At 38.6% G+C, this 24,026-nt stretch overlaps 1 protein-coding gene across 2 annotated transcripts in view; it reads left to right on the top strand.

Annotated features, from left to right (window-relative positions):
• FANCB (FA complementation group B) overlaps window positions 1-24,026 on the top strand; it is a 133,540-nt gene that overhangs the window by 20,619 nt on the left and 88,895 nt on the right. For both annotated transcript variants that reach the window (XR_013813185.1, XM_079764457.1), the window contains exons 5-9: window positions 3,114-3,242; window positions 5,245-5,411; window positions 6,275-6,708; window positions 6,826-7,063; window positions 8,665-8,983. Coding sequence is in view for 1 of the 2 variants with exons in the window: in XM_079764457.1 (XP_079620583.1) it covers window positions 3,114-3,242; window positions 5,245-5,411; window positions 6,275-6,708; window positions 6,826-7,063; window positions 8,665-8,983 (1,287 nt within the window). In the remaining variant the exon portion in view is untranslated. The remainder of the gene's footprint in view (window positions 1-3,113; window positions 3,243-5,244; window positions 5,412-6,274; window positions 6,709-6,825; window positions 7,064-8,664; window positions 8,984-24,026) is intronic.

Here is a 24,026-nt window from a genome sequence, read left to right as displayed (position 1 = left end):
GAGAGAAGCAACTATGTGACAGAGAACATCGATTGGTTGCCTTCCATAGGTGCCCTCACCAGGAGTTGAACTCTAAACCTAGGTATGTGGCCTGATGGGGAATTGAACCCGGAAACTTTCAGTATATGGGGTGACGCTCCAACCAACTGATCCACACCGGCCAGGACAAAAATATTTTTTATAGTTAATTCTTTTCAGGATCCAAAGTTTACACTTCCATTTGATTATTATAACTCTCATTGATCTTTTTATTTCAAATAATGCCCCCTCCCTTATTTTTTAAATGATTCCAATGAGCAGGCCAGGTGAGGTGCTCCTCCTTTTGGATTTGTCTATTTCCTTCTGATATTACTTAACATTTTCCTCTATCCCTGGCCAACTTTTCTGTAAAAGGCTAGATAGTAAATATTTATACATTGCAGGCATTTAAAAATTATTTGGAACTATTTTAATTATTAAAGTGAATTCACCAACTGCTTACTGAACACATGCTAGACATGAATGTGAACAATAGATACATAAAATATCATAGTAGACATAGAACCATAAAGGAAAAGATTGGTTACATTTAAAACTTTTGTACTCAGAACAAAGTAAAATAAATAAAAAGACAAATTATGTTGTAAGAAATTGTAACACAGAAGAGAGAATTAATTTTCTTAATATAAATATATATTATGAGGAGAACCAATATGGCAGTGTAGGTAAATTCCAATACTCACTGCCTCCCACAACCACATCAAAATTACAACTGAAATAGAGAACAACCATCATTCAGAACCGACTGAAAGCTGGCTGAATGGAAGTCCTACAACTAGAGAAGTAAAGAAGAAAGCACACTGAGACTGGTAAGAGGGATGGAGGCACCCAACAGGCTGGTCTGGCATCAGTGTGTGCCATGTTTTTAATTGGGAGGAAGATTGTACCTGCGGAGGCCGAGGTGAGGAACAAGAAGAAAGCACATTGCCCTAACTGGTTTGGCTCAGTGAATAGAGCTTTGGCCTGCGGACTCAAGGGTCCCAGGTTCGATTACGGTCAAGGGCATGTACCTTGGTTGCGGGCACATCCCCAGTAGGGGGTGTGCAGGAGGCAGCTGATTAATGTTTCCCTCTCATCGATGTTTCTAACTCTCTATCCCTCTCCTTCCTCTCTGTAAAAATCAATAAAATATATTTTTTAAAAAAGAAGAAAGTACATTGATACTGGTAGGAGAGGCAGAGGTGTGGAAGGGAACTGGGGAGAGCAGGACCTTGGAGAAACTTGTGCACATATACAGGAATGTTCAACGCAACATTGTAATACACCACATCTCGACATAGCCCAGATGTCCATCAATAGCAGACTAGAGAAGTAAGCTAGTGAAGTCATATGATGGCATATTATAGAGCAATGAAAGGCATGAACCACAGCTGCTAGTGACAAATGGATGACATTTAAACCTAATACATACAGAATGATTCCACTTATAAAAAGTTCAGAAGTAAAGGGTCAGGGTAATGCTGCCTCCAGTGGAGAAAGAGGGGGCCCATGGACAGCTTCTGGAGTGCTACGTTTTGACTTGGGTGTTGTTACATGCGTGTTAACTTCATTAGTCTGCTAACTGTTCTTTGTGTGTATTATGTACTCTTCTGCATGCATGAGAGAGATCAGGGTAAAAAGAACAAAAAGCAAGGTTCGCTATCATGCAGTATAGTATGCTCCTATATTTGGTTTTGTTTGTTGGGAGAAGCAAAGCATTCCTTAAAATATACTACTTGGAAAAATTCTGGAAAGGTAAGCACTCTGTTGGCTGCACAAATGGGATTAAGGCTGTATGAAGGGAAGGTGAGATGTACTTTTATGTTATTTAAATTTCTTACCATATGCTTATTTTCAATAGTTTTATAACAAAACTTCATAATAAAATATTTGAGTCTAGTGATTTACCATTTAGTCCTGAAGCAGAGGGCATGTTGAGGGGCGTAGGGAAGAGAGAACAGGATCATTTCTGAGAGGGCCCTTATTTTCATTCTGACCACATATTCCTCTCTTCATTCCCTCCCTCTTCAGCCATCTCAGATTGGCTCCACCTCTGATGGGTACATCTTTCTTCCCATAAATCACAAATTACTCAGCAAATGAGTGATGGAGTGTGAATGCTGTGGAGCCCACAGAATTAGGTCAACGGATGAAGTTTTTAAAATATTAGCTAGATACTTTGCATGGTGAGGTAAAATATGATTCAATCTTCATTCTCCAACTTCTATTTATTGATACAAAGAAAGAATGTACCTGCCTTAAAATGTAATTTAAAAGAAAGGAATTAAAAAATAGGATGCATTGTGTTTTTGCAGTCTAGAAAAATTTATATTAAAAACTGGATTAATACTTAAACAGTTTCAAATATCCATCTGAAATGAAAGTTTCTATCAGTTCAATGACATGACTCTTTAAATTTTCAGTAACAAAATGTATTTCATGAATGTTTCATATTTTGTGCTGAAATCTTTATCTGGTACAATAAAAGGAATGGATTGTTCTATGCCTAATTCAGAGCCAATTTTTCCCCCAGTAGTTAAGAGTCAATCCTAGTACTGGGTTTATTAGCACAAAAATAAATGTGTGACAGTTTGGAGGCTGTTAATGTGTTATCTTAAATTTTTTAAATAAAGGTTATATGAACAGAGGATTTCAAATAGTATCAAATTAATTAAAAGTGACTATTTCTATTTATAATTATGTCTTTTGGTTTCTGAAACAGATATTATTTCAACAAGAAAAACAATTTCCTTGTGGGGGTAGGAGTGTTGGTAGGCTTTGATTTTTATTCATATTGATCGGACTTACTCATAGTCATATTGATTGATTACTAAACTCAGTAGTGAAACTAATGCTAATACATTGGCATTCTCTCAATTTGATCTGTACAATTGCAGTTACTTGCTGTGTTTCTTTTGTCATTAGAGAATTAAAATTTACAAGTAAAATAGTTTTGCTCTGAGAAGTATTCTCTGCTTTTCTATAGAAAAATGAATTAATAGGCAGATTTGGAGAGAGCACTTCCTGAATTAATGGTAAGTCAGTTTTCATTTGAAACTCTGTCTCCGGCAATGATTTTTCTTTCTACTTTACAGGTTGGTTTGGCTTCTATTCAGGAAGTACAGCAGCATCTTTTGCTTAAGGAAAAAGTTATCTTAAAATCTTACAAAGCTTTAATGAATTTGCTTCAAGGGAAAGAATATACTACATCAATTGCAGAGGAGGTAAAATTAATCATGTGACCATTTTATCATTTTATGAATTAAAACCTATTGAAGAGTTATTTACTTAACTTTATTTTTATTGTCGACACTTACTACAGAAGAATTACTTAAAATGGAAATTAGAATATAATAGAAATACGCAATGGATCAAGAAGCAAAGTGGTAGGGATTATTAATGGTAGGCTTTTATGTCACTGAAAAATATGTGCTTAAGAAGCCAGTATTTTACCAATTTGTGAATTATTCTTAGTAGGATATCAAAATCTCAGTTACCAGGAACCTTGGGGGAATAAGTCCTTTTGTTTAAAAAATATTTAACTAAACTCTTTTATTTGTATAGTTTGAATAGAAATTACTCCTTATTGAATTATAATTTTCTGACTTCTTAAGCAAAATTACTGAACATTATTTAACCTTGTATTAATGACACAGTTTTATCATTAGTATAATTGTTCTTTTAGTCTCTTGCATGGTTCATTTTTAAGGATATTTATTTCTCTAGTTAATGTCCCTAAATTGCTCAGACTTTTTAGCCCTTATGTCTGCTTTTTATTATTTTCCTTGTGGTTGACCATCATCTGAATCTCTTTAGTACCTTGTAATTATTTATGCATGTACAGTAATGTAGAAAGTTAGCAAAAACTGCTTTGACTTCATAAAAATAGTATTTATGCACATTAGTTCTATGCAGAGGACAGTGTAACAAAGTTACAAATAAATCAAGAAAAGCTAGGCAGTGCTTTGCTCTGACCCTCTTCAAGGTTGACCATTCTTGTAATGGTCTGTATTTCAGTCCTAGAAATATGAGGGTTTGGGTCCAAAATAGATTCTGTGAGTATAAGAAACATAACAAAGACCCATCATGTTACATTTCTGTAATACTCTTCTAGTTTTCTGAGGAACCTCATAAAAGTCACTGTTAAAAGTCTCCCCATTTCCCTTCCTTACCTCACCCCAACAATTTTGCCAATATTAGAAAAGGGGAAGAAATGTTAAGAAATGAGTGCATTGAAACCACTGTGTGTGAGACACCGTTTGGCCCTTTACAGGGTTAATTTGAACAGTAGTCCTAGCAGGTAGTAAACATTTCTGCAGGTTTGGGATGAATAGTCTGCCTCACATCTCACCGCTACTGACAAAAGTGTCAGACTCCTAGGAACATGTGTAGTCCACTCTAGTGGAAGTGCCCTTATCGTTGTTCAGTAATTGGCACACAGAGGGGTAACATAGATTAATGGTTAAGGTAGAGCATGGGCTCTGGAACCACTCTGCTTTGGTTCAAATCCTAGCTGTGCCCCTTGCTAGCTGTGTAATCTGGGACAGGGTACTTAACCTCCCTGAACCTCATTTTTTTAAAATCTGGAAAATATAGTAGATAATAATACTATGGACCTAGGGTATTAGGGTTATTGTGAAGGTTAAACAAATTAATACAGAAATGGTATTAGAACAGTGCCTAGCCTATAGTAAGCATTCAGTAAGTGTTGTTTATTATTAATATTACTATTCCTATTCCTCCTCCTACTACTGTTTTATTGTTATTAAAAATCCATATGTGTTGAAATGAGTATGGCTTGGACTTTAAGAATGAAATTTTAGCAATAACCGATCAGCAGTCCAAAGATACAGTAGCTTAATCAGTTTTATTTGTACAAAAGTTAACATTCATAGGTTGAATGTAAGTCACTGGTAAGATAAAGATTGGATTGTTTTCAGCATGCCTAGGTACATATTGTTTGATTATTTTCAAGATGGATTCCAGGTTTACTTCCCTTCTGTGTTGGATACCCTGTCTTATTTCTAATCAGGCCATGCTTCTTAATCTGAGTAAATAGTTAATTATATATATTTTTATAAGTTTCATTTCAGTGAATTAGGTATAATCTATAATATACATAATTTATTTTTAAATAATTTACACTTTTTTAGTTTTGGTACATTTGATAGTTTTGGTGTGTTGTTGTTTTTTGTAATCAGTTACTTAAACATGCTTTTCTTTAAGGAATGTCTTGTTACTCTTTGTGGTGAAGAAAAAAATCCTGTTCATACTTGTGATAAGAACTTATCAGGCAATTCTCAAGATTCAAAACAGCTAGTAGAGAAGACATGGTATCGTGTAATAGATGATAGTTTGGTTGTTGGAGTGAAAACCACATCTTCTTTGAAGCTGTAAGTAAATTCTAACATGATACCGTTAGCACTGTCCAACAGAAATATAATGCAAGCCACATAGGTAATTTTCAGTGTTCTAGTAGCCATATTAAAAAATGTAAATAGAAACAGGTGAAATTATTTTTAATAATAGTATATCCCCAAAATTATCATTGCTGAGGGATAAATAATCTGTATCTATTTATTTATGTTTTATATGTTTTTATGGATTTTTACAGAGAGAGGAAGGGAGAGGGATAGACAGATAGAAATATCAGTGAGAGAGGGAACATCATTGATTTGCTTCCTCCTGGATCGAGCCTGCAACCCAGGGATGTGGCCTTGATCGGGAATTGAACCAGCGACTTTTTTGGTTCCTGGGTCGACACTCAACCACTGACCCACACCAGCCGGGCAACAATATTCTGTATTTAAAAGCAGATTTTATTTAAGTTATTTAGGGGATTATAAAATGCAGTTTTTACTTTAGAAGTATTTGCATTCTAAATTATTGCCAAAATAATTTTTTTAAAAAAATAGTATTTTTTTCTTGTTTAAAGGAAAGTGAGGAGTGGGAGGCTTACTTAAAGAATAAAATCCAGGCATTAATTTACCATTTCTTTCCATTAAAAAGCTACTTTCCTAAAGTCCAGCATATTTACAATGTTTTTGCTTTCTTATTTTAAGAGAGGTATTAATTATAGGATTTTTAAAAATGTATTTGGCTTTTATGCCTAATTTTCTGATACATTTTACATTTGAAATTATGTTTCCTAGGAAAGGAAAGAATAAAATGTGTTGTTGTTTGTATGGCATTTAATCATATATTTGATTTTAAAGAATGAAATTTTAGACTAACCCAAACTCTGGATGTTTTACAGGCCTCTGAACCAGGTGACTTTATCGTTGTTAATGGATGAACCTCATAGCTCCAGCTTTCGGCTTATTAAGTGTCAAAATAGGGTGATCAAGTTGAGCAGGGACTCTTTTTCAGCACCCTGCTCAGTGCCATATGAAAAAGGATCCGAGGCCAAAAGGATCAAATTGACTGTTGATAGTGAGGAAGAGGAAGAAGAGAGCTTTGTTTGTGGACAGTCATCTGAGAAAGAGTGTGTTCAGATAGTTACTGCCGTAACATCTCTTTCGCCACTTTTAGCATTCAGTCAGGTATGTTGCATTGTGCTGCTGCAAATTAGGGAGAAAGAAAATGATAACTCTTCTGAACATCGTTGTTTTCCATGTGGCAGACTTTTTTTAAGTCTAGAAGATTTTTCAAGTGGGAAATACCTAGTGACATTTCCAAAGAAACCTATAGGTAATTTTTGTTGGTGCTTTTTAATCATATACCAAATTGAATCAGAAAATTTTAAGAACTCTTCTTTATTTGATAATAGATTTTAATGAAAAAGCTTGTGACATGTTTTTCTTATAGAACAAATGGAAGATCTCTTTGCAGTTCTTGCAACATTGCAAAAAACTTGCTTCCAAATTACATCAGCCAGATATGCCCTGATTTCAATGAAGACATGGCTCTTAGAACACATGAAATGTGAAGTAATCAAAAAATTTCCAGAAATTTGCTTTTGTAAAGGGTCAGAAAATTTGTATGGGACACTCTTCCACTGGCAACAAAGGACACCATTTGAAGGAATTTTAATAATCTATTCCAGGTAATGCACATCAAATTGGAATTGGTCCACCAAAGTTAGTGTATGGTGAATGTTTGGTCCAACAGGAATCTCCATGATAGAATTCTGTGCCATTGTGGGACATGTCCGGGTCATTGCCTGGTTTGGTATGAATGGGCTGGTGGCCTCATATAAAAACTATAGCTGTTTTAATTTTGTTTGGTTTTGACTTTTTTATTTTTGGTTGAATTGGGCCTAATAATTATTTTAAGATTTTTCCCTTACCTCTCCCACTCCATGACATTTAAAAATATATATAACTAGAGGCCCGGTGCATGAAATTCGTGCACGGGGGGTGTGTCCCTCAGCCCAGCCTGCACCCTCTCCAATCTGGGACCCCTCTGGCAGTCATATATCCCTCTCACAGTCCAGGACTGCTAGTTCCCAAGTGCTCGCCTGCCTGCCTTCCTGATTGCCCCTAACCACTTCTGCCTGCCAGCCTGATCACCCCCTAACAACTCCCCTGCCAGCCTGATTGATGCCTAACTGCTCCCCTGCCCGCCTGTTTGCCCCTAACTGCCTTCCCCTGCAGGCTTGATCACCCCCAACTGCCCTCCCTTGTAGGCCTGGTCCCTCCCAACTGCCCTCCCCTGCTGGCCATCTTGTGGCAGCCATCTTGTGTCCACATGGGGGCAGCCATCTTGTGTGTTGGAGTGATGGTCAATTTGCATATTACTCTTTTATTAGATAGGCTAGAGGCCTGGTGCACGGGTGGGGGCCAGCTGGTTTGCCCTAAAGGGTGTCCCGGATCAGGGTGGAGGTTCCCTTGGGGTGTGGGGCAGCCTGGGCGAGGGGCCTGTGGTGGTTTTCAGGCTGGCCATGCTCCCCAGCGACCCAAGTGGAGGCCCTGGTATCTGGGATTTATTTATCTTCTATAATTGAAACTTTGTAGCCTTGAGTGGAGCCAAGCCTCCTGCTTGCTCCGTGGCCGCAGGCATTTTTGTTGGGATTTATTTATCTTCTATAATTGAAACTTTGTAGCCTTGAGTGGAGTCTAGGGCCAGCCAGGGTGTACGGAAAGCTTGGCTTCCTCCATCGCCGGGGGCAACTCAAGCCTCCTGCTCTCTCCAGCTCCGTGGATGCCGCCATTTTTGTTGGGATTTATTTATCTTCTCTAATTGAAACGTTGTAGCCTTGAGTGGAGTCTAGGGTCAGCCAGGATGTGCGGAAAGCTTGACTTACTCCATTGCCGGAGAAACCCAAGCCTCCTGCTCTCTCCGTGGCCACAGCCATCTTGGTTGGGTTAATTTGTATACTCGCTCCTGATTGGCTGGTGGGCGTGGCGGAGGTATGGTCAATTTGCATATTACTCTTTTAATAGATAGGATATTGATCTTACTACTCAGAAAAAATTAATTAGGAAGCAACCTCATGAGTATTAAATGACTTTGTGTAGGATATGTAGTTTATATTGCTACAGTCTGAATTCTATCAATGATCACACATGCATTATTGGTTCTATTCATTGCTAGAATATTTATACATGAATATTAAGTGATTAGTATAACATGTTGTACACAACTGCTTTGTACTGTCCTGAGTTTTGTAATATTGTGTTTTTGTGTTGTTTTTTTTATTTCCAGGAATCAAACAGTTTTGTTTCAGTGCCTTCATAATCTCACCAGAGTTCTCCCTATAAACTGTTTCGTCAAAAATCTAAAGTCAGGAAGTGAGGATTTCCTAAGAACTCATTTGGCATTAACTTTGGAGAAGGAATTGGTTATCCTTGGTTCTCTTTCTTCTGCCTTAGTTAAGGTTGAAAACAATTTGATGCAGAGCTGTGACGCAAGCAAAGAAAATAGTAGTGGTGTTCTGGCTGTTTTATCAGACAGAGAAGAAAACATCCAACCCTACAGAGAAGAACTTCAGAGAGAAAAGCAAACGTTGGGGATGGACCTAAAAGTGAGTGGTGCCCTTTATAGAGAAATGACTTTGCAATTAGCTGAGGTTCAGCTGAAATCAGACCTTACTGCACAGAAATTGAGTGGTCAATAATTATAATCTCAATTTGGTTACATTTTAAAATATTTTTCCCTGCCAGAATAGTTTGGTTTCACTTGTTTTTATTTCACATTATATGCCTCCTTTGTAAAAATTAAAAATGACGCTTTTTGTAGAATCAGGTTTTGATGATGCACAAAATATCAAGCCTTAGAGCAGCACTTCTTGAACTGGGGCCATTTTGCCTCCCTCCAACCTTCTTTCCCCTTTCCTCACCTTCCCTGCCCAGGAGCATTTAGCTTGTTTGGAGACTTTTTTAAAAATTGTCAAAAGGAGTGGACTGTAGGGAGTCTGACACGGGGCACTATTCATATCTGGTGGGTAGAAGCCAGGGATGCTGCTAAATATCCTAGTCTGCACAGATGAACCCCCCTAGAAAAAAATGATTCTTGCCTGGCTGGTGTGGCTCAGTGGTTGAGCATCGACCTATGAACCAGGAGGTCAGGGTTCAATTCCTGATCAGGGCACATGCCCACATTGTGGGCTCGATCCCAAGTGTGGGGTGTGCAAGAGGCAGCCAATCCATGATTTTCTCTCATCAGTGATGTTTCTTTCTCTCTCCTTCCCTTCCTCTCTGAAATCAACAAAAATATATTTTTTAAAAAAGAATTATCCATCCCGTAATTCAGAGGTTGAGAAATCCTGCCTTGGAGTTACCATTTGAGAGAAGGCAGAAGTGCTTTAATAATACTTTGGTCTAAATCTTTTTTAAAAACTTAAGTAGTTCTTTTATTGTATTCTGCTTAGTAAAATCTAGCTTATAAAAATTAACTTCAAACAGTCAAGGTTGTCAGAATTCACAAGTTGTGTAAAGACCAAACTCTTATGGGAATTTAAATGTCTGGGTGAGACCATTAAAATGAAAATGTTTGGACCCTTGTTCATTTAAATTTTATTAGAAAGTTTCTCTAAATTGTTTAAGTTTATAGGAATGTGAAAATTTTAGGCGATTTCTCTAAAAAGCATCTCTTTTTCAAAAGGTTAAGTATACCTCACAGGCCACTGTTTTGTTTTTTTAATTAAAAATGCCTTTAAGCCATGTGCAATTCTAACTCTTAGAAAAACTAAAATATAATACTCTAAAATAATTTAAAGAATATGGTGTTTCTCACGGACTGAAAAATTTTAAAATAATTGAAAATTCACTTCAGTTAGGAAGTGATTTTTAAGGGATTCAGTGAGACATTTCAAAGGGATAAAAATTCAACTTACTCCTTTTTAAAAAAATGAATTCTGGAGTAATAAGAGAATGTCAGGAGAGGGGAAAAAGACTCAAAAGGATATGGGCCAAAAGGAATATTTCTGATCCTTTTTCACTCTAAAATCCTTAAGTGAGATGGAGGAAATAAAGATGATTATGGATAGTGGCATTTTGTGCTTGCAGCTATGAAGTGCTAATTCTCCCCATGCCTTCAAAATGCTTGTACCTAATGATATGATTATGCAAATGGGTTTTAGAGAATGTAGGTTATTTTCTTGTCTCAGCCTTTATGATTGTCCGTATAATGTACTCTTTTTTTATTAATCCATTGCAAATTGAGACAGCTCTCTTTGTCAATGGAAAATATTTCAGACTTTCTGGAAATGGAAATGAAATAATTTCAGGATTAATTTTGGAAATCTGGGAGCAGTATGTGTCAATAGATATATTAAAACTGTCCATGGCATGTTCTGAAAGAACAACCAAGTATAAAATATAGGAACTAAATTAGAAGATGGAGGCTGTCAGAAAATGTAACATTTATTGACTGCCAACTATGTGTAAAACAGTAAGCTTGAAACACACACACACATACATGTTCATGTTCATATCCATGCATATATATGGGTTAATCCTTCACAGCAACCCATTAAAAGTAGTTATTAGTATTGTCCCCAGTATGAAAAGGAATGTTAAACCAAATTAAGCGGGTGGTATGGAAGCAACTTGAACCTGTGTCCTTGTTAGAAATTTTTCAAAATCAGCAGACCCTTTAAGAATTCTAGTAATGTACAAGCCCTGGTTGAGTAGCTCAGAGCACTGTCCCAATAGGCCAAGGTTGCAGGTTCAATCCTGGTCAGGGCACATGCAAGAATCAACCAATGAATGCATCAGTAAATGGAACAATAAATGAATGTTTCTCTTCTCTCTTCCCTCCCCTCTCCCATCCTTTCCCCCCTCTCTCTAAAAATCAATAAAAGTCATTTTTTTAAAAAAGAATTATAATAATATGCAAGTGAATATTGTCTTGATAAAGCTTTGTTTTCCTTCTTCCATTCTTCCTTTCACTCTTCCTTGTGTGTTTGTGTGTTTTTTTTGCCTAAAAGTTGGACAGTATCAGATATTGAGAGATATCCTTTTTTCCTTGTACTTAAACTTGTAAAAACAACTGTTTCCATTCTCATGGCATGAGTGAAAGCTCTTTCTTGGATAACCCCATCTAGAGGACTTTAGGCTTTTATTGCTAAAGACAGTATGGTGCAATGGAAAGAATGCTGATCCATAAACAGTGTATTGAATTGAATCCTTCGTCAGTTTGTTCTGTTTTCCCTTTGAGAGTTTCCTTGATCTGTTACTTGAATTGCTTACTCCCTTAACCAAAAGCCCTAGCCCAGTGGTCGGCAAACTCATCAGTCACCAGAGCCAAATATCAACAGGACAACGATTGAAATTTCTTTTGAGAGCCCAATTTTTTAAACTTCAACTTCTTCTAACGCCACTTCTTCAAAATAGACTCGCCCAGGCCGTGGTATTTTGTGGAAGAGCCACAGTCAAGGGGCCAAAGAGCCGCATGTGGCTCGCGAGCCGCAGTTTGCCGACCACGGCCCTATCCTATTGTGTTGAGTATCTTCACAGTGCTAATTGTCTGGCCACCTTCTAGGAGTTTATTTCAATAATCGTGTTGGTTTTTATTCAGCAGGGTAGCAGGCACTATTCAGCTAGTGAGTGTTTATAAGGACCAGAAAATCAGACACCTTCTGTGCTGCACTGTTCAGATTTGTCCTGTGTTACACTTGTGAGGAGCTACACTGGACAAAGTACCTGTGTGTGTAACTGGAGGTCAACATAACTGTCCTGAGTCCAGCTAGGACATTTCTTTAGCATCATTAACTTCATCTTTAAGTATCCATTTCACGGCAGCAGTCATTTACCCCAAAAGTATAAATAGTGTTACTGGCCAGTAAAGCATACCATTAGCAATCAAGCAAAGCATTTAGCACTAGATACCCTGTCAGTGAGGAGTGGGAGAGAAGTGTGATGCGTTCTATTGATGGCCTGTTGCACATCATTTTCTTTCTTTTCTTGTATCAGAAACTCTCATTTTGTTAAAGAAACTTCCTTTCCCATAGTTCATGTGACTGGGGGAGTGCACTCTATTCCCAGTTCCAGAAGTTAATCCTGACTCATCTAAGCTAGTTGGTGCAAGACATTTCCCTGGCAACTGTTACTGGTTTGGATGGGCAAAAGACTTAAATTGGACCTAATTGGTCTGAGTGGAAGGACTGGGTTCCTTGTTCAGGAAGAGGTTCTCTTCCTTTCCCATCTAGAAGTAGGTGACCTTAATTTAAAAAGTTGAGAGTTACCTTATAACCACAGGAAATAAGGCTTTTGAATCAGTCTGACATTATAGACTGCAAAATTGTTTTATCGTGCCGCTGATCAAACCTAAATATCACCCTTCCCCAGGACTGCCTATTACTTCAGGAAAAAGTAATTTGTAACAGAAATCAAGGTTTCTATTGCTTGCAGGTAAAATAATATCTCACTGCTAGAAATGGGAAAAAGAATGCCAGAGAGTGAAGCTGTCTGTTGGACATGTGAAGTCCCAGAATGGGAATCGTTTAGTACAGAGGCAGGTTGCTTGTACCTGCTGAAAGAAGAGTAGGGCTCAGTTGCTATGGCTCAGTGGTGAGCGTCAACCTATGAACCAGGAAATCATGATTCAATCAATTCCTGGTGAGGGCACATGCCCTGGTTTCAGGCTCAATCCCTGGTGGGGTGTGTGCAGGAGTCAATGATTTTCTCTCATCATTTATGTTTCTGTCTCTCCCTCTCCCTTTCTGAAATCAATAAAAATATGTTTTTAAAAAAAAGAAGAGTGGGAAAGAGCCACCCACTCTGCCCCCACGTGCACCTTTCATTGGCTCACTAGGCTTCTTTCTTGGGTTTTTTCTTTTTTTTTTAGTTTACAACTCAAATTTATTTCACATCTCATAATGTTTTATATCTGATATCAGCTTTTTCTTTTTAGTCTTTTAAATCTTCTTTTCTCTATTGCTTAGCTTCCCTCTGGTATTATACCAGGCTACTTATTCAATTAAGCCTTCCTCATTGGGTTAAATGTATATTTCAGATTATTTAACCTATTTCTCCATATTTCCTGTGTCAGAATATAAAATTATGCATGTCAGTACCATATCTTTTATGTTTCTGAGATATGAGAATTCAGACTTGCAATTCTCTTCTGACAACTGTTCTCATATCCTCAGTTATATCCTGTCCAGTAGGAAGAGAAATCTTTATCAATTTTGATTGTTCTAGGAGTCTTTGTGCTAGAAAAAATTGATTTGATATTATGGGACTTGTATCATTTCCAAAGCTAACAAATATACGTTAGAACAGGAGTAGTTGCCTTTTAATATATACTAAGGTAGCAAAAGATAACCCTTTCTAACTTCATTCTGAGCTCATTAAAAAAAAAAAAGGTTATGGGAATTTTTAGTGTAGTTTTTGTAAGCCTGAGGAGATGTTTTAAGGTTTAGAGTGAGTAATTTGGGTATGTCAAATGTGATAATAAAATCCTTTTAAAAGCTATCCAAGCAGGACATGAATATGCTCTAACATTTGAGAGATTCTCGTAAATGTAGTAAAAACTTTGGGAGTGGGCATGAGGGGAAGCACCTGCAGGGAGCCAGGACCAAATGTTCTCTGGATAGTTTGCAAAATCTTCATGCAGACAGAAAGTGAACATGCAGTACGTGTGTTGGGCCTAAGAAGGAGGTGGGGCTTGGTTTGCAGACTGGTCTGGTGTTTTCTGAAGCCAGTGCCAATGGAAGGCGAAAGAATTAGTCTGGAAGTATAAACAGTAGGAAAAATAATTACTCACAGAATTTTCGGAAAAAGTTGAAGAAAATTGTAACTCACACTTGCATACCAGTTTTGTTTTGTTTTGTAATGTGGCATGCTGAGAAATAGCAATAGCTCACATTTATTGATAATTGTGTGCCAGACATTGATTTAAATACTTCGCCCATCTGACCCTTACAACTGTATAAAACTGTGCTTTCCAGGACAGTAGCCACTAGCCACTGACTATTTAAACTTATATTTAAGTTAATTAAGATTAACTTAATCATTTTCTTGGTTACACTAGCTACATTTCATTTCAAATACTCAATAACCACATGTGGCTAGTGGCTACCATTTGGACAGGACAGAATAGAACAATTCCATAGTCACAGAAAGTTCTATTAGACTAGAGGCCCAGTGCACGGAATTCATGCATGAGTAGGGTCCCTAGGCCTGGCTGGTGATCAGGACCGATCTGTGGGGCGAGCAGCAGGGTGATCGGGGGCGAGGGGAGGGCCCAGCTGGCACCGCCTGCTCGCCAGCCCCGCCACTGCCACTGGGTTGCCTTCCTCTGTGGGGCGACCAGCAGGGGATCGGGCCCCCCCCCCCCCCCACTGACACCGCTTTGGCTGGCCTGGGGCCTGCAGGCTGGGGCAGATCCTGCGTTGAGCATCTGCCCCCTGGTGGTCAGTGCACATCATAGTGACTGGTCAACTGGTCAACTGTCTGCCCCCCTGGTGGTCAGTGCATGTCATAGCGAGCAGTTGAGCGGCCTTCGCATATCATTAGCATATTACACTTTGATTGGTTGAACGGACAACCAGTTGACTGGACGACCGGTTTGACTGGACACTTAGCATATTAGGCTTTTATTATATAGGACTAGAGGCCCGGTGCATGAAATTCGTGCTTGGGGGGAGGATCCTCAGCCCAGCCTGCACCCTCTCCAATCCAGGACCCCTTGGGGGATGTCCGGGATCGGGCCTAAACTGGTAGTTGGACATCCCTCTCACAATCCTGGACCACTGGCTCCTAATCGCTCACCTGCCTGCCTGCCTGGTCACCCCTAACTGCCCCCCCTGCCGGCCTGCTCACCCCTAACTACCCCCCTGCTGCCAGCCAGGTCGCCCCCAACTGCCCCCTCCCTGTTGGCCTGGTCGCTCCTAACTGCCCCCCCTTCCGGCCTGTTCACCCCTTACTGCCCCCTCTGCCAGCCTGGTCGCCCCCAACTGCCCCTCCTGCTGGCCTGGTTGCCCCTAACTGCCCCCCCCCGCCGGCCTAGTCACCCCTAACTGCCCCCCTCTGCCAGCTTGGTGGCCCCCAACTGCCCCCCCCTGCTGGCTTGGTTGCCCCCAACTGCCCCCCCTGCTGGCCTGGTTACCCCCAACTTCCCCCCCTGCTGGCTTGGTTGCCCGTCATGGCCCCCCTGCCGGCCTGGTCACCCCATGCAGCCTGCTGTTCAGTCATTTGGTCGTCCCTCACTAACCCCCCTGCTGGCCTGGTCGTAGGCAGTCATCTTGTGAGGGTGTGAGGGTTAATTTGCATATTGCCTCTTTATTATATAGGATAATGCTGCTATAAGACGTGTACTGTTAACAATCCCTTGTTTGTAAATCAAGAAACTGAGACCCACACAGGTTAAATAACATACCCAAGGTCACATAACTAGTAAAGAGCAGAATCAGGATTCAGGTCCATTGTAGCTCCAGACCTTTTGCCACTATGCTATTTGGCTTATAAAGTCAGTTTGTAATAAAACAGTGTATGTCTCTGACTGTTTTATATTAACAAAATGCACTTATCCCAAAAGAATTTACGAGAAATGTAAAAGTCAATAAAAATATAAATTTGTTAATGTAATTGAAATATTGGGGTAAATGTGGGCCATGCTATATTAAATCTTATCATTAGCAAGTTCTTAGAGTTGATTGATGGCCTCAGCTGAATTTTATCTCTTGACTGCTTCCCTCCAACTATATATAAATGACTGAGTCTCTTCCTTATTTCCTCTAGCTGTCTCGTCTAGAACACTTACATCTTTAGTACATGAATACTATATCACTTGCGAAGAAAAGGCATGGAATTATTTTTTCGCCCTTTGCATGCTCTAATGCTCTCAAATGATTTGCCGACGGAAAAACATTTCATCTCTTTAACCTTTTGCACTCGGATGTCGAGTGTGACTTGACACGGTTAGCATTAGAATAAAGGAATCGAGAAAAAAGCAAGCGAGTGCAAAGGGTTAAAGATATGAGTGGTGTATCAAGTGGAAGGGAATATAGAGTTCTTTCATTTGGTCATGTGTTTATTGATATTTCATTATTGTGCCCTGGCATATAAGTAGGTGCTAGAGATATAGAGATACATAGGACTCTTCTTGGCTTAATGGGAGAGACAGTGGCACAGTGGATTAAGTGGTAAAATATAATGGCATTTTGCCTGGTGGTTCAGGGATCATCTGCCAGACTTATTGCTGGCCCAGGGAGAAGTGTATACACAAAGAAAGAAGTTCAAACCAGAACACTTAGGACAGTAAAAAGGGGTCTAAGATATTTAAATCATGTGATTTCTGAAATATTTATTGATTGAAAATTTTATTTTATTATATTGGTGAACCCATAAAATAATTATATTTAAAAACCTAGAAAACAAAATTGGTTTTGAAAATTAAAACAACATATTCCTGTACATTAAAGCAAATAATTTCTTTAAATTGATTGTCTGAATTATTTTGCCTATTTTATTGTGGTAAATACATGACATTGAATTTATCATATTATTTTTAAGTGTACAGTTCAGTAGTGTTAAGTATATTTACATGGTTGTGCAATAGATCTCTAGAACTTTCTCATCTTGCAAAACTGAAACTCTATACCCATTATACATTAACTAGAGGCTCAGCGTGCGAAATCACGCGAGACCCAGACCCCCCAGTGCCGTGGGATCCAGACTCCACCGTGCCGGCGGGACCCCAGATCCTGCTGCGCGCTGCAGGCGGGACCCATCAATGCACCTCCTGGTGACCAGTCTTTTGGCCATTCTGGCATTACGGCCACTGGCTTTTTATATATATATATATTTTTTCACTTCACTTCCTTCCAGACCTTGTTCTACCCTAATAATTCTCAGCCATGGTTGTACCTAAGAATCACCTGAGGACTTCTTAAGACGATTTGCTGATCCTAATCCTTACCCCAAAGATTCTGATATAATTGGTCTAGGTTCTGCCTTTGGCCTTTGTATCAGTTTAAAAGGTTCCCAGGTAATTTTGATGTACCGCCAGGATTGAGACTCACCTCATTACAACAAGCAGCAAATCAGCTTGACTGTTTGAGGGGGCATAACTTAACAAATTTATTTTTGTCAGTGGCCTCTTTCTCTTCATATTGTAATATGCCATGGTTTCTCAAATTTTAATGTGCATACAAATCATCTGCAGGTCTATTCTGATTCAGCAGGTCTAGGGTGGGGCCTGAGACTGTATGTCTAACAAGCTCACAGGTGATATAATGCTGTTTTTGAATGCCCATTATTGATTGGCTTAGGTCTGGGTTATGAGAGGTAGACTTTTTATCATTTACTGTTTACCACTACTTAAATGTGTTTGACCTAAGCATTTGTTATGGGTTGGATTGTGTCCCCCAAAAAGATATGTTCAAGTCCTAACCCCATACCTCAAAATGTGATTTTGGAAATACAGTCATTTAAGATGTGATTAATTAACTTGAGATGAGGTCATACTGTAGAGGTTTGGGCCCCTAATCCAATATGATTGGTGTCCTTATAAGAAGATGTGAAGACAGAGACAATGAAGGCAGAGATTGGAGTTATGTAGCTGCAAGCCAAGGAATGCCAGAGATTGCTAGCAAGCCACCAGAAGCTAGGAAGAGGCAAGAAGGGATTCCCCTACAGATTTCAGAGAGAGCATGGCCCTGCCTACATTTTGATTTCAGATTTCTAAACTCCAAAACTGTGAAACAATACATTTCTGTTGTTTTAACCTTTTGCACTTGGATGTCGAGTGTGACTCGACACGGTTAGCATTAGAATAAAGGAATCGAGAAAAAAGCAAGCGAGTGCAAAGGGTTAAGCCACACAGTTTGTGGTATTTTTGTTTCAACAGCCCTAGAAAATGAATATAACAGTTATCCATGACATTAGTTTTAAAAATTAAAAAAATCAAGGGTATTTTGGAGGAAAGAAGATAGGTCATTTTAAGGCAGTGAGAAATAAAACAGTGTGATGTTTGCATAGGACTAGTAGTATAAAGCAGGTGGTTGTTAGTATTAAAGTATAAGATCCTATCAATCTGTCCTCCTAAATGTCTTTTAAGTAATCAAGCTTTCTCCCATTTTCATGGCTACCTCCCTATTCCATGCTACCATTATTTCTTACCTGGACTAATTCATCAGCTTCCTAACTTGTCTCCATATTTTTCACTCTTGCTTTCTTCCAGTCCTGTTCTCTAAACTGCAGCTACAATTGGCAAAGCTCAAATCTGATCTACTGAAAAGCCATTCGTCATCATTTCATTGTCTTCTGTGTTCATTCAGTGGCTTCCCATTACTTTAGAATAAAGGTCAACATCCACATGTGGTATGTAAGGTATGCTGTCATCTAGGCTACCTCTTGAGCCTAGCTAGGATATTACTTCTGTCCCTGTTGGGCACTACTCACTAACATTCCATCAGTTCTTCAAGCATGGCATGTTGCTTTCCTACCTCAAACTCTGCACATGCTTTTCCCATTACCCAAGCTGCTCTCTCTCTAATTCTGCACTCTTCATCTAGTTTCATGACCATATATCCTTTAAATCTCAGGAGTTAATTCACTTCCTCATGGACATCTGATCTTCCAAGACCAGGTCAAGTCCCCCTCCTCCCCAGTATACACTTTTGTAGTATTCCATACTTCTTTCCAGTGACTATAATTAGAATTTAATAGCTAACTAATTATAGGCAGGAACTATAGTGAACTCTGATTTGAAATCAGGGCTGTTGATTCCAAAATGGAAAACTCTTAACTTCCTTATGGGTAGGGCCCATTATCTGTCCTGATTACCTTTGTATACCATCTATCATAGTGCTTTGCATATAATTTCTGCTTAAATAATATTAGTGTAATTTTAAAAAAGAAAACACTAATGAATGAAATGTAGTTTTAAGAAATTAAATAACTAATCTTGGTATGTATGTGGGAGGGGCCATAATTTCCATATTAAGAAAGTTGTACTTAATTCTTTAATCACTTGTTCCCAGACTTTGATCACGTGGGTAGGAGTAATTGTAAAAATCGGGGAGGCAAGAACAGAACAGAGAATCTAGAAATAGACCCAAGCCATTAAGCTCAATTAATATTTGACAAAGGAGGAAGAGCATACAATGGAATAAAGACAGTCTCTTCAATAAATGGTGTTGGGAAAATTGGACAGGTACATGCAAAAAAAAAAAAAAAAAAGAAGAAGAAGAAGAAGAAGCTATACCACCAATTTACACCATACAAAAGAGTAAACTCAAAATGGATAAAAGACTTAAATGTAAGTTGTCAAACCATAAAAATCCTAGAAGAAAACATAGACAACAAAATTTCAGACATCTCCTGTAGCAGAATTTTCATCACTACATCTCCTAGGGCAAGAGAAACAAAGGAAAAAATAAACAAATGGACTACATTAAAAAAAGCTTCTGCAATGCAAAAGAAACTATTAACAAAATGAAAAGGGAGCCCAATGTATGGGAGAATATATTTGGCAATGATATATCTGCTAGGGGTTAATTTCCAAAATATATAAAGAAAACATACAACTCAACAAAAGGGAGATAAAAAATCCAATTAAAAAATGGGCAAAGGACCTATATAGACACTTCTCCAAAGAGGACAGATGATCAAGATATAAAAAAGGTTCATCATTAATCATCAGAGAGATGCAAATTAAAACAAGGTATCAGCTCACACCTGCCAGAATGGCTACCATCAATAAATCAACAAAAAACAAGTGCTGGCAAGTATGTGGAGAAAAAAGAACCCTAGTATGCTGCTTGTGGGAATGCAGACTGGTGCAGCCACTGTGGAAAACAGTGGAGTTTCCTCAAAAAATTAAAAATGGAACTGCCATTTGACCCAGTGATCCAACTTCTAGGAATATATTCTAGGAATCCTGAAACAGCATTCAGAAATAACATGCACCCTGTGTTCATAACAGTGCAATTTACAATAGCTAAGATCTGGAAACAGCCCAAGTGCCCATCAATAGATGCATGGATAAAAGTTGTGGTACATTTACACTATGGAATATTATGCAGCACTAAAAAAGAAGTATCTCTTACTCTTTGAGACAGCATGAAGGGACCTGGAGAGTATTATGCTAAGTGAAATAAACCAGTTAGGTAAAGACAAGTATCACATGATCTCACACATATGTGGAAAATACTGAACAAAATAAACTGATGAACAAAATGGATCTGGAGACATAGAAGCATGGAACAGACTATTGAACCTCAGAGGAAAGGTGGGGGTGAGTGGGTGTGTGGGAAGAAATTACACAAAGAACTTGTATGCATATATGCATACCCCGTAGATACACTTACTAGTGTGGTGATGGCCTGGGGCAGTTGGTGGGTATGGGCTAGAAGGGGTCAATGGGGAGAAAAGGGGACATGTATGTAATACTCTGAACAATAAAGATGTTTTTAAAAAAGATGTGGTATATTTACATCATGAGTTACAATGCAGCTATAAAAAGAAGGATCTCTTACCCTTAAGACAGCATGAAGGGACCTGGAGATTATTATGCTACGAGAAATAAGCCAGTCAGAGAAAGACAACTATTACATGATCTCATTAATATGTGGAATCTAATAAGTAAACTGATAAACTAAATAGATCCAGAAAAATGGAAGCATGGACTAGATCCATCAATCTCAAGAGGGAATGGGGGAGGGGAGGTGGGAAGAGATTAACCAAAGAATTTATATGCATACTAGAGGCCCAATGCACTGGTGGGGTCCCTTGGAGGGCGGGGGGGGGGGGATTGGGCCAAAACCGGCAGTCCAACATCCCCCGAGGAATGTAGTAGTGCGTGAAGTGAGGCTCACTACTGTTCTGCTGTGGTCTCCGCACGCCTGTCCTAGGGCAATACCAGCACACCCATGACTGAGAAGCAGCTGCGGTCTTGTACCCAGTCAGTCCCAATGCTGATCCCAGTCCCTGTCCAGATGGGGGAGGGGCATGCAGGGGGAGTGTCTGCGGAGGAGGCTTGTGCATCTGCAGCTTTGTTCGCAGCAGCTGTGCTCCCCAGCTGTGAGCCCAGCGTCTGGCGCCCATCAGTCAACTGAGCAGCACTCCCACTGTGGGAACACACTGACCACCATGGGGCAGCCCCTGCGTTGAGCATCTGCCCCCTGGTGGTCAGTGCACATCATAGCTACCAGTCTAACAGTCAAACAGTCCCTTAGGCTTTTATATATATAGATATGTATTGCCCATGGTCACAGACAATAGTGAGGTGAAGGCCTGGGGTGGGGCAGGAACTGGATGGAAGGGGATAATAGGAGGAAAAAGTTAGGGACATCTATAATACTCTCAACAGTAAAGAAAAAAAAAACTTTCAATCTTACAAAACCAAAAAAAATTGAGGCCAGAATAGATTTAACAACTTTTTTAATGCTTTATAATTTGATATATTTTTTGTCATGTAAGATTAAGTGACACCATCATTTTATAAAACAAAACATATTGATACTAAATATATGTAATCATAGAATACAGATTTAAACTGAATAAATTTGATTTTGTGAAAAAGTCACTGCATTTTCTCAGTCCCATCATGCAAAATACCATTTTGGAAACTTATGGATCAGCACTAGTCAGTGGACATATGCTTAGGAATCATAGATGGGAAGTTTTGAAAGAATTTATGTTGACAGGTGGCATAGTCTGATTTTTCTTTTACATAGATGACCTTGTCAGCTGTTTGGAGGCTGGAATGTAAGGAACAAAGAGTAGACTCAGGAATAGCAATGAGGAGACAGCTAGAGTGGTCCGGGTGAGATATGAAGTATTGATTTAAATTGGCAAGGGTAAAACTGAAGAAATGTATTGCAGGGATATTTAGGATATATGGTTAACAGGACTTAGTTTGTAATTTGTTAATGGTTCTTAAAAGGTGGGGGTCAGAATCACTGGAGTTCAATGTGTGTGTGTGTGTGTGTGTGTGTGTGTGTGTGTGTGTGTGTGCGCGCACAGACATACACATTTATGCATATACTTGCCCTAGACATGAACCCAAATGGTCAAGGGTAGAACCTGGCTATATGAATTTTTTAAAGCTGCAAATGTGATTTAGATGCTTACCATAAAAACCATGGGTAGCTGGTCAGAGGAAGGAGAGGGAGTAGACAAAGAGGACTCCCAGGTTTTTATTTTGGGTTAATGATATGGGGATTTAGGGAGATGAGTAGTTTGAACTCCTTAAATTAATATATCCCATTTTTATTAAATGAGCTGAACTTAATGAAAGCCATCTTCTTTCCTACTCAAGTAATATTTCTTGTACATCCGTATACCTCCTCTGGTACTTTTAGGTACAGAAGAGCTGTTAAATTTTTTCAAGTATTGCAAAATTCAGTCCCATCTATTGTCTTTAAAATTAGACCATATAAGAAAGAAAATATATCATAATTACAGTAACAACAAAAAAGTATCTAAAACAGGAAATGTGGAATATCTGAATGAAGAAAATATTTAAATACTACTAAGTGATCCCTCAAAGACTAAAAAATAATAATACATATATTCTTAGATAGGAAGACTCAATGTTGTTAAGATGTTAGTTCTCTCTGTTAGTTTATAGATTTAATCCCATCCCAATAAATAAATTCTAAATTTCTTGTGGAAAAATCTGTTAGAAAAGCCATGAAAACTCTCCAAAAGAAAGGCATGGCAGGGAATGGAGATTCACTCTACTAGATATTAAGATATATAGTGAAATATCAATAAGTTAAAGTGTGTTTCTAGTGCTCAAATAGATAAACACCACGGTAGAATAGAAAGTTCAGAAATAGGACCAAAAGCATATGAGCACTTAGTTTATTATGACATTCCACTTCATTGAGGAAAAGATGGTCTTAGAAAATCTGAGTAGTGATCTGGTAGAAAAAGGGAGAGTGTGCCATTACCAGGTTCGGTATGATATAGATCAAAATTTCAAGTATAAAAAAAGGAAATAAAAGTAATGATGAAAACAAGGGATAACTTCTGTGTTAACTTAGGATGGGGAAGACTTTATCTATTTCAAAAAATCCAGAAGCAGTAAAATGCAGTCACATTAAAAAAAAAAGTTATAATGTCTTCATTAAAAAAAAAAACCAAAATGGTGCACAGCTGGCATGGCTCAGTGGGAGCATGGACCTATGAACCAGGAGGTCACAGTTGGATTCATGGTCAAGGGCACATGCCTGGGTTGTGGGCTCAATCCCTGTTGGGTATGCAGAAGGCAGTCAATCTGTGATTCTCATTATTGATGTTTCTCTTTCCCTCTCCCTTCTCTGAAATAAAAAATATTTTTAATGGCATAAAGCAAAAGACAAGATAATACTGGAAAACTACCTGTGACATATCTCAAAATAAGGAGTGTCCACAATACACAGAAAATGTCTTGAAAGTGATTACGAGAAAGAATCTAAAGAAAAGGGGGCAAAAACGTTAAAATTTAATGAAAAAGAATGCAAATAAACATTCCGTAGTATGTACAACTTCACACAAATATGCAAAATGAAATTAAATTGCATTGAAAAAATGGGACTTTCATGTAACAGTAAAATGAAGCAGGTTGCCACTGACCTACTCTCCCACTAGACAAAACGGGATCCATTACAAAAATCACCTTTTATATTT

The sequence above is a fragment of the Cnephaeus nilssonii genome, assembly GCF_951640355.1.
Source record: "Cnephaeus nilssonii genome assembly, chromosome: X".
Classification (NCBI taxonomy): Eukaryota; Metazoa; Chordata; class Mammalia; order Chiroptera; family Vespertilionidae; genus Cnephaeus; species Cnephaeus nilssonii.
This window is presented reverse-complemented; position numbering and strand designations above follow the sequence as displayed.